The sequence below is a fragment of the Ictalurus punctatus genome, chromosome 22 (genome assembly GCF_001660625.3).
Source record: "Ictalurus punctatus breed USDA103 chromosome 22, Coco_2.0, whole genome shotgun sequence".
Classification (NCBI taxonomy): Eukaryota; Metazoa; Chordata; class Actinopteri; order Siluriformes; family Ictaluridae; genus Ictalurus; species Ictalurus punctatus.
Window position 1 is genome coordinate 12,898,395 of NC_030437.2, and position 13,573 is coordinate 12,911,967.

Here is a 13,573-nt window from a genome sequence, read left to right on the forward strand (position 1 = left end):
ACACACAAAGTATACGCTCAACTGCATAAAGGAAAAACTTGTGCCACTGTCTTATGAGTGGCACATGAGTGTCCTATGCACCATAAACAGCCACATTATTAGGAACACCATATTAATACTGGATTTGTTCTGAGAACAGCCCAAATTCTTTGTCACATGTTCTTTGTCAAGTTACATTATTTGGAAACAAACACCATGTTGACATGTTTACTAATTCCATCAATGTTCTGCTTTTAAATGATACGTGAAAAACTTGCCAGTAATAGAGGTCAATTGACAATGATATGAATAAAGATTTGGTAAGTGTTCTGTACTGACAGGAAATCCTTTCTCTGGGCTTCAGTGTTCCGAATGTATTCAAAAATAATACAATAATACAGTTTCTAAGAATCAACAATCACTATATTGATCAGTAAACAATAAAAAACCTGGATCTAAATCTAAACTTGGATCTAAACCTGGATTAATCCGGAATTACACACATTTGAATCTTTCAGCGCTTGGCTTCTCAGGCCTCTAGCTCATCAATCCTATTTAGATGCCTCATTAGGGTGACACTACTTAAGCAGTGTGAATCTTGCTTTATATATTGGTCAATATTCTGAATTAAAAGCTGTTAACCTGTCTTCCATCTTTGTATTTTGCTTTCTCTGAAGTGATCCACTGTCAGAATAACTCTGGTGTTTTCGAATTTGTGGATTTGCATAAATAGTCTCAGCCACTGTATTCAAATATGTCTCTGCCATGCCCGAAACAAATAAGTTGTGTAGTTACACAAGTGAGGAATGCAAGATGAAATACTGGACTTGTATAATAAATATGGTTAGAAGTAACTTAAAATTAAGAATAATAAATGACAGGGTACAGAACGGGACATTATTAGACTGGTAATTCTATGGAACTTGGGACTTTTTTGCGAATTGTCAGTATAGACACTACTTTCACTGTAATGCATTATGTTTAAAAATTGCATAATAAGCATGTCTTTAAAGTTGACTTTTTAAATCCTTATAATTAGCATTACAACCTGTTATGAATGTGTTCATGGTTTTCATAGGCTGTGTTAGTGAAAAAGTTTTTCAGTAACATGGCTTGAACAGAAGATGGTGCTATTTAACTTCACAAGCATCTTTCTTATAAAAGTTGCAAATAAGGAAAAATTAAAAGATCATTTAAACATTTATAAAGTTAAATTATTGACTAATGATTTGATGACTACTTACCCATTTATTATGAACATCTAGCTTATACTTACATTAATCAGCTCTTTATCAGGTTTGCATACTATATAAGTGCACTCTGTAGGTATACAATTACTTATTGTAACCCATCTAAACTTAGCAGGCCCCCTCTACCCTGTCCAAGAAGGAAAAAGGCCACCTCTAAACAGATATTTATTTGGATGGTGGAACACTCCCAGTTCAGCACTGACACTAACACTAACCCCCCAAAAATGGAGGGATAGAAAACTGAGCACGTGAGTCAAATGAAAACCTTACTTTCTCAATTTTATTTTGCATGGTGTATTGCAAATAGGTATTACAATAGTGTGTCCGGTTTAAGGTAGCAGTAAAAGGGGCTATTTGAGAACAATAATACACTTACACTTTTGCAAGTATAAGTTTAATCTAGGGGGGCATGATGAATTAGTGGTTAGCATGTTTTCCTCATACCTGTTGGAGGTTCGAATCCTATCACTGCCCTGTGTGTGTGTGGAGTTTGCATGTTCTCCCCATGCTTTGGGGGTTTCCTCCGGGTACTCCGGTTTCATCTCTCAGTCCAAAAACATGCATTGTAGGCTGATTGGAGTTTCTAAGTTGTCCCTAGTGTGTGAATGTGTTGGCACCCCATCCAGGGTGTCCCCTGCCTTCCCTGGGATAGGCCCCAGGCTCCCCTGCGACCTTGTGGAGGATAAGCAGTACAGAAAATGGATGGATGGATGTTTAATCTACTATTTCTCTATTTTACATCATACTTTTAAGGTTTTATTTGAATAACCCTCATATTTAACAAGTAATCAGACAGCCACTGAAGCTGAAGCATGATTTCATGATTTATTTATTTTTTGCATGTTTTTACCCAATCTGTGTTCCCTGTATTATATGTATAATTTGTTCTGTAGCCTGTCAAAAAAAAAAGCTTGGCACAAACAAGATAATAACCCATTAGCTAAAAGCCATACCGGAGGAAAAAAAAAGACGTGGCTCGAATCATTCCCTCTTGCCTAATACTTGATATACTTGAAATCTAAATTGCAGAGAAACTGCCTTAAGTCATTCCCTGCTATGATGCGAGTTCTCTAGCTCAACAATTGGTCAATTGTGTAAGAATACAAATATCAGAACATAAATAAATAGCAGTGCATCTAAGCTGATGTGTAATGCCTACATATGAGTTTCCTGCCTATTCTGACCCAACAGCCTGCTGTGAATTACTATTACAGGACTGACATGGTGACACTGCCACTCAGGAAAATCATATTACAGCGTGTTTTTTGTCCCCTAACTTTAATATGGTTGAGAAATGTGTAAAAGAAATTAGTCATTAAATGCTTAGTAACCTCTTCCTACCCAGTTCTGACAAGACACAAGTACTTCTACCACAGCCATAGGAAGCTAGAAAGAAAGTTGCTGTAGTAAGTCTTAATGGTCTTTCAACTGCATCATCTACAAATGCACTAATCGATAATCACTAACCTTGCTGTGATTATTGATTCCAGTGTCTCATTTGAAGCTCATGTAGATAATGTTACTAGGACCGCCTTTTTCCTCTGAGAAACATTGCTAAGCTAAGAAATATAATGCCCTTAAAGAATGCAGAAAAACAAGTTCATGCTTTTATCAGACTATTATTAACAGCTTGCTGTCTGAACGTTGGTGTATAAACATGCTCCAGTTTAGAATAACCAGAACGTTCATTCTTTCATCTTTACTAACCACTTGATCAGGTCACCATGCACACAAATATCCACACCTTAAGGGCAAATTAGTACAGTCAATCAATCTACAGCCAGGTGGGAGGAAACCAGAGAGCCCAGAGCACACAGGAAACTCCACACAGACAGCTGGTCATTTCATTTCTATTTTACATACTTTACTTTGGCCCCCAGTCATTTTTTTTTCTGTTTTGGTTCCTCTGTGGCATCACTCTAATTGTCAGGTACCTTTATTTTAAGAGCATAGATGGTAAATGACACATTGCACATAGCAACAGTTTACAGTTGGTAACTGATTACCTACAAAGTGCATCTATATGGTAGGTTTTACCTCATAAAAGAGCCAATACATAACAAGAATTATTGTTAATACTAGGATATCCTACATGTGGTCATATGCATAGTTTTAGACTTGAAGAAGTCTTCCCTTTCTGTAACCAGTTTCAAGGAAGAAAAAAATATTTGCCTGTGGTTCCCCCACAAAAAAAAAACCCTCAGACACCCAACACATCTGTATTAGTATAAATTGGCATTAAAAATTACATTAAGAATTATTTAAATATAAATAATATATGTCAAATATTCAATTATTGATATAATATGTTTTGTTGTTGATTTGCAAAACGTAATCATGTGCTGGGTCAAAAAATTTAACTGGGCTAAGTTTCCCAAAAGCTTTGCTGCACAAGTATCATTTAACTAGTAGACGTGGGATCTTATTGAATTCCCTCTACCAGTTAATTAACCTGATTAGTTAGGACTTCACCAGTATATATACAGTAAGTCCTGTACATTTCAGGTAACAGTAACAACAGTTTGTCATTAGTTGACCCCAAAAGTTTATTTCAAATGAATGAATGAATGAATGAATCACAAAATAAAATCTATGTCCCTCACATTGGGCCTCATTTATCAACATTTTGGTTAAGTAGCGTGTAAGTGTCTGGGAAACCAGAAGGGACAGCACATGCCTGGCACAGCTGATTTGCATTTGGTGATGCCCACAAAACTCCACAAAAGTCAAAGCTATAGCACTAAAATGACAAGTACAGTAAACTGCAAAAGAAGAGACTTCCCCAGAGGTAGAAGTGAAAGTTATTTTGACTCACTTCTAAGCTAATGAAAATATATTTTGTTTAACTGCATAACAGCACCTGAAAATCTGAGAATCTGGAGTTAAATTACATACAAGGTGAATTACATGTGAATTAAGCGAGGTGAAAAAAAAACAGTTCGGCATGAAAATAAAATATATGCTGTATCCATGTGATCGTGGACACCAAGCACATCACACAGGGAAACTGCTTTTTTTTCTAAAGCAAAAGCTGATTAATTGAGGTTTACATTAGTTAGTCTTCTTATGCATAAATGTACAGAAACTGAGGAGCATGAGTAAGATACAAAGCGTTTTGGGTTTTTTTTCAAAATGACAAGATTTTTATGAATACCACATTTCTTGTGTAAATGCTTGTATGAAAGATTTATAAATAAATCTATTTGTATTAAGTTTCATAAATGAGCTTATTAAGCTTATTGTCATTATTACTGTTCATAAAAAAAACATTTGGCCACCTAAACCTATGTATGTTCACAGAGTTTGTGAACACGGGTTGTGAAAACAGTCTGAAACATGGAATATTTCTACAAATTGTAACAAACATTACTGTTTGTTTGCTATTATATTACTATTTAGACAGTAAATGTCATAATGCCCTTTACATCAAAGGGGATTTTTACTCATACTTTCATGTCCTTTACGTTTGCAATCCTATAATTTGTTCCCCCACAATGATTAGTCCTCACTGTCATCATGCAATACAGCATGAGCCACCTACAGTTTCTCATCAATATGTCTAGCAATCCTTTCCTTAGAAATGTTTCCAATACCATATCAATGCCTTCATTGCAGTTTTTTCAGTAGTTTTTTAGTAGTAGTACTTAGTAGCACTACAAAGTTTAATAATATAATATAATATAATATATAATAATGAATTAAAGCTACTTAAATATCATGAATAAAGGCTTATGATGTCATTAATAGCTAATACAATTGCAATATAATGTATTAGGAAAAAATAAGTTTTTTAATGGTAACCTGTTATAATTAATAAATAATAACTCTTATGGCTTACTTACTAGCTTAAACTATACTTAAGCATGGAAAAAATTTAAATTAGCAACATAATCAGTTCAAATTTACCATTAGAAATAATAACTCAGGATATGACAATTTATATTAAATTCATTCATCAGTCTTCAGTATGTAAGATACTGCAAAACCGAGAGGAAACCCACACAGACACGGGAGGGTGACACAGCATGTAACGACAGTTCATGATCGACCCTTGATGCTGTGAAGCAACAACCTGCTGTACCAATTTGCTGCCCTTAAATGACATTATATATGCTGTATATTTAGAGGGGTAACAGTAAACCTAAACAGATACAGAACTCAATTTCTAAGTAAAAGGAAAGAGATTTCCCCTTTCCACATCTTTTCTGTCATGGGTTGCAATCAGACAGACAAAGCATGTGAGCTGAATGTGCAAAATGTGCATTTACAGTATGCTTGCTCTAGTGCATGTGCAAGTGTTTGCAACCACAATTCCAAAAAAGTTGGGACGCTGTGTGAAATTGAAATAAATGTACATGAAAATAGAATGCAATGATTTACAAATCTCTTAAACCCATATGTTATGCAAAATAGAACATAGAAAACATATCAAATGTTTAAACTGAGGAAATGTATCATTTTAAGGAAAAAATAAGGTAATTTGAATTTGATGGCCGCAGCACGTGATAACGACCACTGAATTGCTAAAGAAGCTGAGGGTGAAGGTGATGGACTGGCCAAGCATGTCTCCAGACCTAAACCCTATTGAGCATTTGTGGGGCATCCGCAAACGGAAGGTGGAGGAGCACAAGGTCTCTAACATCCACCAGCTCCGTGATGTCATCATGGAGGAGTGGAAGAGGACTCCAGTGGCAAGCTTTGAAGCTTTGGTGAACTCCACGCCTATGAGGGTTAAGGCAGTGCTGGAAAATAATGGTGGCCACATTACATATTGACACTTTGGGCCCAATTTGGACACTTTCACTTAGGGGTGTACTCACTTTTGTTGCCAGCGGTTTAGACATTAATGGCTGTGTGTTGAGTTATTTTGAGAGGACAGCAAATTTACACTGTTACACAAGCTGTACACTCACTACTTTACATTGTAGCAAAGTGTCATTTCTTCAGTGTTGTCACATGAAAAGATATAATCAAATATTTACAAAAATATGAGGGGTGTACTCACTTTTGTGAGATTATATATATATATATATATATATATATATATATATATATATATATAAATTTTCCATATGAAACATAAATAAGGTACAGTTATTTAGTACCTTTTTTCTGAGAGTGAGAGGACAGAAGGTGCTACTAGTCATCTGTGTCAGGGTGAAACATATGCAATAAAATATTAGCTGGGTATATGAGCTGGGTAAATTTACACACATATGTTGTTATGGCTAGAAAAGGACTTTGCATTTTGTTTATACATTGTCAGAGAAGTACCTTATGGATATGTTTTTCTTCCTCACACTAAAAACTCTTCTTTTTTCCTGTGCCTTTGGCACTTAGCACTTTATTTCTTCTTAATTATTTATATATGCATTGTATGTCTTTTATTCCTGCAAAGCACCTTTAATTGTGTACAAACCTTTGTGTACAAATTGAGCTATAGAACTAAACTTGCCCTGACTTCATAACTACAAACCATTCCTATTAGTTTGACTGTAGCTTTCATGTACTGTATATTACTGTTATACTATTATACACCCCCCTCACACCCCCCTAACCCAACCAAAGGGCATAAGGACAGCATTTAAGGTCACTGGCTATATTGCTTCATGAGGATAAAGATAGACCAAATGCTAAGCAGAGTTGACATCTTTCTCTTCCTTATTCTTTGGAAAAAAATAGGGACAGGGAGTTCTAATAAAACATTTGTTAACCCACCTTAGTAAATTGTTTAACAGTGAATAATAATCGGTAATACATTTGCATATTTTCCGTATTCTATCCAAATCTTTGAAACATTTTTCATAAGATGTTTCTGGGTAAAGGGGAAAAAGTGCAAACACTGCAACAGGAAGCCAGCCTAGACACAAAACCTGAAACAAGCAAATGCAGGTTTCCTCGGAATGTTCATATCTACATCGTACACATCCAGACCACAAATTTGTGGTAAACTGTTTCAGCATCTTGTCTACAGATGGAAACTTGTAGATGTTTACAGAGACATTGATTTATGATATGAGATGTCAGGGTATTGAGTTAAAATTTCTAAAACTACTCAATTATCAAAGTAAGTTTCTATTAGAAGCTACCGCTCTTACAGTATAACACTCAGTGTCCACTTTATTTATGCAGGTACACCTACACATTCATGCAGTTATCCAATCAGCCAATCATGTGGCAGCAGCATAATGTGGAAAAAAACAAAAACATGCAGATACCGGTCAAGAGCTTCAGTTAATGTTCAACATAATCGTTATATTTATAACATAATCAATAATTAACATAATCAAACATCAGAATGAAGAAAAAGTGTGATCTCAGTGACTGATTGTGGCATGGACTCCTGGGATCTCCTGGGAATTTCACACATAACCATTCTGTGTAAAGTCTTGAAACTGTTATGTGTGAAAAGCCCAGGAGATCGGCCGTTTGTGAAATATTCAAACCAGCCCATCTGGCACCAACAGCCATGCCACAGTCAAAGTCACAGAGATTACTTTCTTTTTTCTTCATTCTGATGTTTGATGTGACCATTAACTGCAGCTCCTGATCTGTATCTGCATGATTTTATGCACTGCACTGCTGCCACAGGATTGGCTGATTAGATAACTGAATGAATGAGCAGGTGTACAGGTGTTCCTCATAAAGTGGACAGTGAGGTTATGTGTGTGAGGGGACTTTTTACATGATTATAGGATCTTTACCCTTACACTGTATATACTGGATAACAGACCCAAAAAATGCTGAATGGGACATTAGTCAGCAAAAGCTTTGCAACATCATGAAAAAAACCAGACATACTGTATATACCTGCCCCTATCAGTACATATTCCTATTCCCGCCCCCATTTTCCAGTCAGAGGCTCACTATTCAGTCTTTATTCTATAATTAGCAGTCAAGAAGTTCCATTACTTCCTTTTCTGAGCATCCTTATAAACCAATCACAGCAGCCTGTTAGTCCCAGATCCACTCCACTCTCCACTGCAACCTGTGCCATCATGCCACTCAGAGCCAACCTGCTACTGGCAGTAACTGCCCTCTGCTGCTTTGCCACAGTGTTTGGTAAGAGACTATTTTGCATTTACATACAAGCATTTTTAACACCACTTCTCAGTGACTTAGTAATTGCAAGACAACAATGATGCATGATGCGGACACAAATTATTTTGTATTAGTATATGCAACATTAACAGTAATTTTTGCCATTTTGACAGATTTATAGTCGTTTGTTATTGCATTAAGTGATTGCTAATTGATTGAATATGAAATGGTTCCCAATTGGACATTAAATATCCTAATAAATATGGGACCATTTTGGAACTGTGCCCTCGTCTTATGTATTATGGCTTTTTTTTTTGCAGCCTTCCCTATGGAGGGATTTACCATGGATCACCAGTGCCACTGTTTAAGCACCACAAACGACTACATCAACTCTCGATGGTTTCAAAGAATTGAGATCTTGCCTGCTGGGTCACACTGCCGCAAAATTGAAATTATGTGAGTCAGGGGTATCTACATTTATGGGGTATGCTTTGAAAACATTGGCTACTTCCAATGTTACATATCAGTGTACGTACTGTACAGGATAACATGTCATATTATTATAACAGGATATGGTTTTGGATTTAGTCAATGTTTACAGAAGTTTTGGATGTTATTTTATATATACTACACTACACTTTGCCAATCCACTGCCCGTATACTATTTTGTGCTAACTTGACCAGCATTGTAATTAAGTAGCTAGAATTAATGTTAGGTGATAAACTGATGACTTCCAAAGTGCACAGAACAAGTGTGTTACATGCTGTCATTTTTAACTAAATCAATTGTATGCTAGCACTCACTTTTTTTTTCTTTTTTTCTTTCCATTCCCAGAATCACCTTGAAGGACAAAAAAACTGTGTGTGTGGATCCTGAGGCAAACTGGGTCCAAAAACTCATCAATAAAGTCATTCAAAGGTAAATAGATGATATTAGAAATGATTTGCTATTTTGACTTATTTGTCAACAGGTTTGCTGATATTGTTCAGATAGCAAACACTGTGTAAGCTTAGGCTAGTTTCAATAAGCTCAAAGGTTATTTGTTATTTAGCTTTTCAAGTTAAAGCATTATGTACCGTATATTGTATACCACAGCAAAGAATTCTCAACTCTGATTGGTCAGAAGGTGTTGAGAATTGTTCTGTAACAACAACTCTGATAATAGTTCAAGCTCTAAGGTAAATCACAGCTTTATATCAGTGTGCTCATTCTAATTGGTTATTTTTTCTATATTAACAACATACATAGGGACTTGTATGGTGGAGCCTGCGCATAAATGATTTTTTTTTATTTTTTATGTAGCATTTATGGCAGGAGTCTCCAGTGTCATTGCTTCAAAAAGCCAGAGATAAAGCTGTTTCTTTAAGTTTTCTGACACAGAACATGGCATGCTGCATTTCTTTTACCGTATTAACTACAAGAGTGAGGAAAAAAGAGACTGTTTGCAGCTGTTATAACAAAAGTAATAACAGGATCTAACTTGTTCCATGGATATTCCACAATATGTAACAAAAAAGGATCCATGTCATTTGTTAATAAATAAAAAAAATCTACCTTTGGCAATTCGCTGTGGTATAAGAGGAACAAAACACTTCAAGATGTGGTGTTATTGTGTCAGGCTGCAAGTTTTATGTTATAGATACTTGTAGAGAAACCATGCAACAATGTGTCAGTGTCTTTTTCAAACTGTTGTGGTCAGTAGATTTATATGTAACATGTTAGCTAATCTAAGTTTCTTTTTTGAAACAGCCGAAAACGTGGGCAGAAGTGAGAAGTGCCATCTGTGTAGCCTGAAGATGACGAAAGTGCACACTTTCTCTTCACTCAAAATGAACTTGGCATTTCATCATAAAAAAAGTCTATGCTGATGAAACTTTTTAAAACATCTTTTTTTTTTCTTGTTGAAAACTGTTGAAAACCCTGTTGAAAACTGTTTAGATTGATATAGTGCATAAAAGACTACCGTTACAAAGTGAGCCCTGCTTATAGAATATGTGTGACACACAAACATATTTGGTCTTTGTGTATGGGAAAACTTATTAAACTGTGCTTCATTATACCTGCCATATGCTATAACTGAATAAATCCTTATAAAGCAAATGTAGACTTTGAGATATCCTTTTTTTATTTCATAATTGCTCTAATTGCACATAATTGCATTTTTTTATTGCAAGACGTTTTGCACTAAAATCACAACAGATACACTCAAAAAATTAATTAAATAATCTTACTTAAATTTTATCGAAGAACGTTTTTACACAATTTTATTTAGTTCATTCAAAATAAAATCAGTTTAATTTGTTCAACACAATTTAGTTGGTTTAGGTCAAATAAATTTACTCTAGTATGTTTAATTAACTTTATTACATTTGTGAAACTAAATGTTCTTATGTTAATGTTTAAAAAAAATTACTGAGGTTTAATGAATTTTCTTATGTTTAAACAAGCAGTTTCATTCATCACACGATGGTAGTCGCAAAATTCAAAAACTTTAGGGAAACTCCTTCAAAATGTCCAACGTTACTGAACATTAAACACTAACTCTTTCCCTTTACTGAAAAACACATACAATAACTAATTAATTCCTAAATTTTAAATTTGGGATATTGAGCCTAATGTATTACCCTCAAAAATTATGAAAGAGTGTGTGCTAGTGTATGATACAGGGATGCAAACTCATCAGGGGTGAAAAAGGTGACAAAGATGCGAGACCAATATGATGTAATCAGTTTAGGGCACTTTAAAAAAAGAATAAACAGTCAAGTGAGTGTAGAGCTGGGTCCAAAACTGTGTTAAAGTGCATTGAATACACTATACAATAAAGCACATCAAACTAAAATAAAAAATAATATGCACAACACCAGGCAAATCAAAATTCATTTTTGGTGGACAAATAAATTCAAAGCTAATCAAACACCACCTCAAAAAAAAAAAAAAAAAAAAACAAGCCTGTGGTCTGCTAAAAACTGGCAGATGTGTTTCTTCATTGGTGGTTGGTGGTTCTTTCCTTTTGACACTGGGGTTAGTTACCCCACATTATTATGTTTCCTGGGTCTGCGCTATTCCCTTCAAAGCAAACAAACCAGCGTCTTTATTTGTTGCTTAGTGGCGGCTGTGTTGACGTAAGCCAGAAATATTCAGCTATATTTAATATTCACATTGACTCATGAGTTGAGTATGTGCGCTAAATCTGCGCAGATTAAAATCAACTTCACCAGCAAATTGAGTGAACATAATTTGTGAAACCTGCCAAATTGGCTAGTGATTTCACATCATTACCCGCCACAGTTGATTTTTAATTTCAAACCCTGTCATTATGAAATTGCACAGAACATCTTGTGTGTGAAAGCGAACTGTGTAATTACGTTGTGGTTATGACAGTATAGTATGGTAGAGCTCAACTAAAGTTGTATTCGTTGGCAAAATGGTAATGTTAGTAGTGTTCTACAAGTTGTATTTGGAATAATAAAAAAAAAGTAGCTAGCTAATGTTAGATTCGGTGGAAATAATGCGAACAACGTTAAGTCAAAACAAGACAGCCATGTCAGGCTAATTAACAGTCCCAAGCTTGACATATCATTACTTAAGCCAATTAAGGTTATCATAACGCTACTTTAAGAGATTCTTACCTTTAGGCATGTGGGCAGACCTCCAGACCTCCTTTTCTTATGTAACTGGAAAAAGAGTGCTTTAATTTAAAAAAATGCCGTGTTACGAAACCTGGAGGAGCAGTTTGCACTTCCTTTTCTGCAATCACATGGCATGGTGTTAGCCATCAAATGAGAGCTCTCTAAATATGATAATTTTTTCAATATTTAGGCAAAACTGCTTAAAGGAAAAAGAAACACTATCTGAGATAAGTTAACATTTGTCATTTAAACAAGTTTATATATTTTGAATATTCTGTTAAATGGTCAAATGTAATTGTTGCCATATGGCAACAACATGCGATAATGGAACTGTGGTATGTGCATTCATGAACTGAAACAGGCCGGCATAGGAAAAAATTAGACACCATTCTTCACTAATAGTATATTTACATTTTTTTCCACATTGAAAGTAAAAAAAAAACTGTTGCCATTTCAGAGAATTTGCAATTGTACCTTATTTTCTAAATTTTATGTTTGAAGAAAAAGAATTAAAAAGATCCTTCACCCAAAACATCCATCCATCCATCCATCCATCTTCTATACCGCTTATCCTTTTCAGGGTCACGGGGAACCTGAAGCCTGTCCCAGGGAGCATCGGGCACGAGGCGGGGTACACTCTGGACAGGGTGCCAATTTCACCCAAAACATGTTTGGATCTATTTTTTTGTATGTATTTTGAGTGAGTAAATCAACTGTAAATCCTTTCTAGAAAATAAAACTTTTATATGCTTACTAGATGGGGAAAAAAATTCAGCAAATTATAGTTTGGAAAATGAAGTAACTGGAATTGTAATCTCATCCATTTTGTGTTATTTTTGGCTATATGATACTTACCACGATTGTACATTGTTGCCATGTCACCCTGCAGCTCTTGCCTGTTTTCCCACTGAAGCTAAGCAGGGTTGAGCCTGGCTCGCACCTGAATGGGAGCCCTCTTTGAGAAACCAAGGTTGTTCCTGGAAGTGATATTATAGAGGCCAGCAGGGTGCGCTCACCATGTGGGTCCTAACGCTACACTATACTGTAAAAACAGCACCATCTTTCAGATGAGACGTTATCCAAAGTTTCTGACTCTCTGTGGTCCCAGGACACTTCTCATAAAGAGCAGGAGTATAACCCAATGCCCTGGCAAAATTCCCCCATTGGCCCTTATCTATCATGACTACATCACTCTCCTCTCCACCATTAGCTGGTGTGTAGTGTGCGTTCTGGCACACTATGGCTGCCATCACATCATCCAAGTGGATGCTACACACTATCATACAATATAAAGCACATTGAGTGCCTAGAAAAATGATATATAAATCTAAGGAAATATTATTAAATCTAAGGAATTAACAAATGTACCAACTACATCCTTAAAAAAATTGTTCCAATTTTATTTATTTATTTGAGATATTTCTAATTCCCTGCTTTAATTTGAATTCAAGTAATAAAAATCCATATATTTTTTATGTAAATATAATAATTAAGGCAGTAGAGGGTTAGGCGGACCTAATAAAATGGCCAAAGTGGGTATTTTTTTTTAAAAAATACAGCGGCCACTGAATGAAACGTCCAGGAGATCCTCTCCACACTGCAATCGATAGCCGACACGTAACTTTGATCATAGCATGGTTTTGGTGTCAGACAGGCAACCTTGAGGTGGATGG

General features: G+C 35.5%; 1 protein-coding gene across 1 annotated transcript; it reads left to right on the forward strand.

The window, feature by feature from the left end:
* Window positions 1-8,138: 8,138 nt before the first annotated feature.
* LOC108255703 (alveolar macrophage chemotactic factor) lies at window positions 8,139-10,371 on the forward strand. Its single transcript, XM_017451844.2, has 4 exons — window positions 8,139-8,291; window positions 8,591-8,726; window positions 9,106-9,189; window positions 10,021-10,371. The coding sequence occupies exons 1-4, from the start codon at window positions 8,228-8,230 to the stop codon at window positions 10,040-10,042; spliced, it is 306 nt and encodes a 101-aa protein (XP_017307333.1). The 5' UTR covers window positions 8,139-8,227; the 3' UTR covers window positions 10,043-10,371.
* The last annotated feature ends 3,202 nt before the right edge of the window (window positions 10,372-13,573 follow it).

Excerpts from the sequence above, each read along its gene's own strand:
- LOC108255703 (XM_017451844.2), top strand. The coding sequence starts at position 8,228 with ATGCCACTCAGAGCCAACCTGCTACTGGCAGTAACTGCCCTCTGCTGC. Across the intron at positions 8,292-8,590 it reads CTGCTTTGCCACAGTGTTTG|CCTTCCCTATGGAGGGATTT; the intron begins GTAAGAGACTAT and ends TTTTTTTTGCAG. Across the intron at positions 9,190-10,020 it reads ATCAATAAAGTCATTCAAAG|CCGAAAACGTGGGCAGAAGT; the intron begins GTAAATAGATGA and ends TTTTTGAAACAG.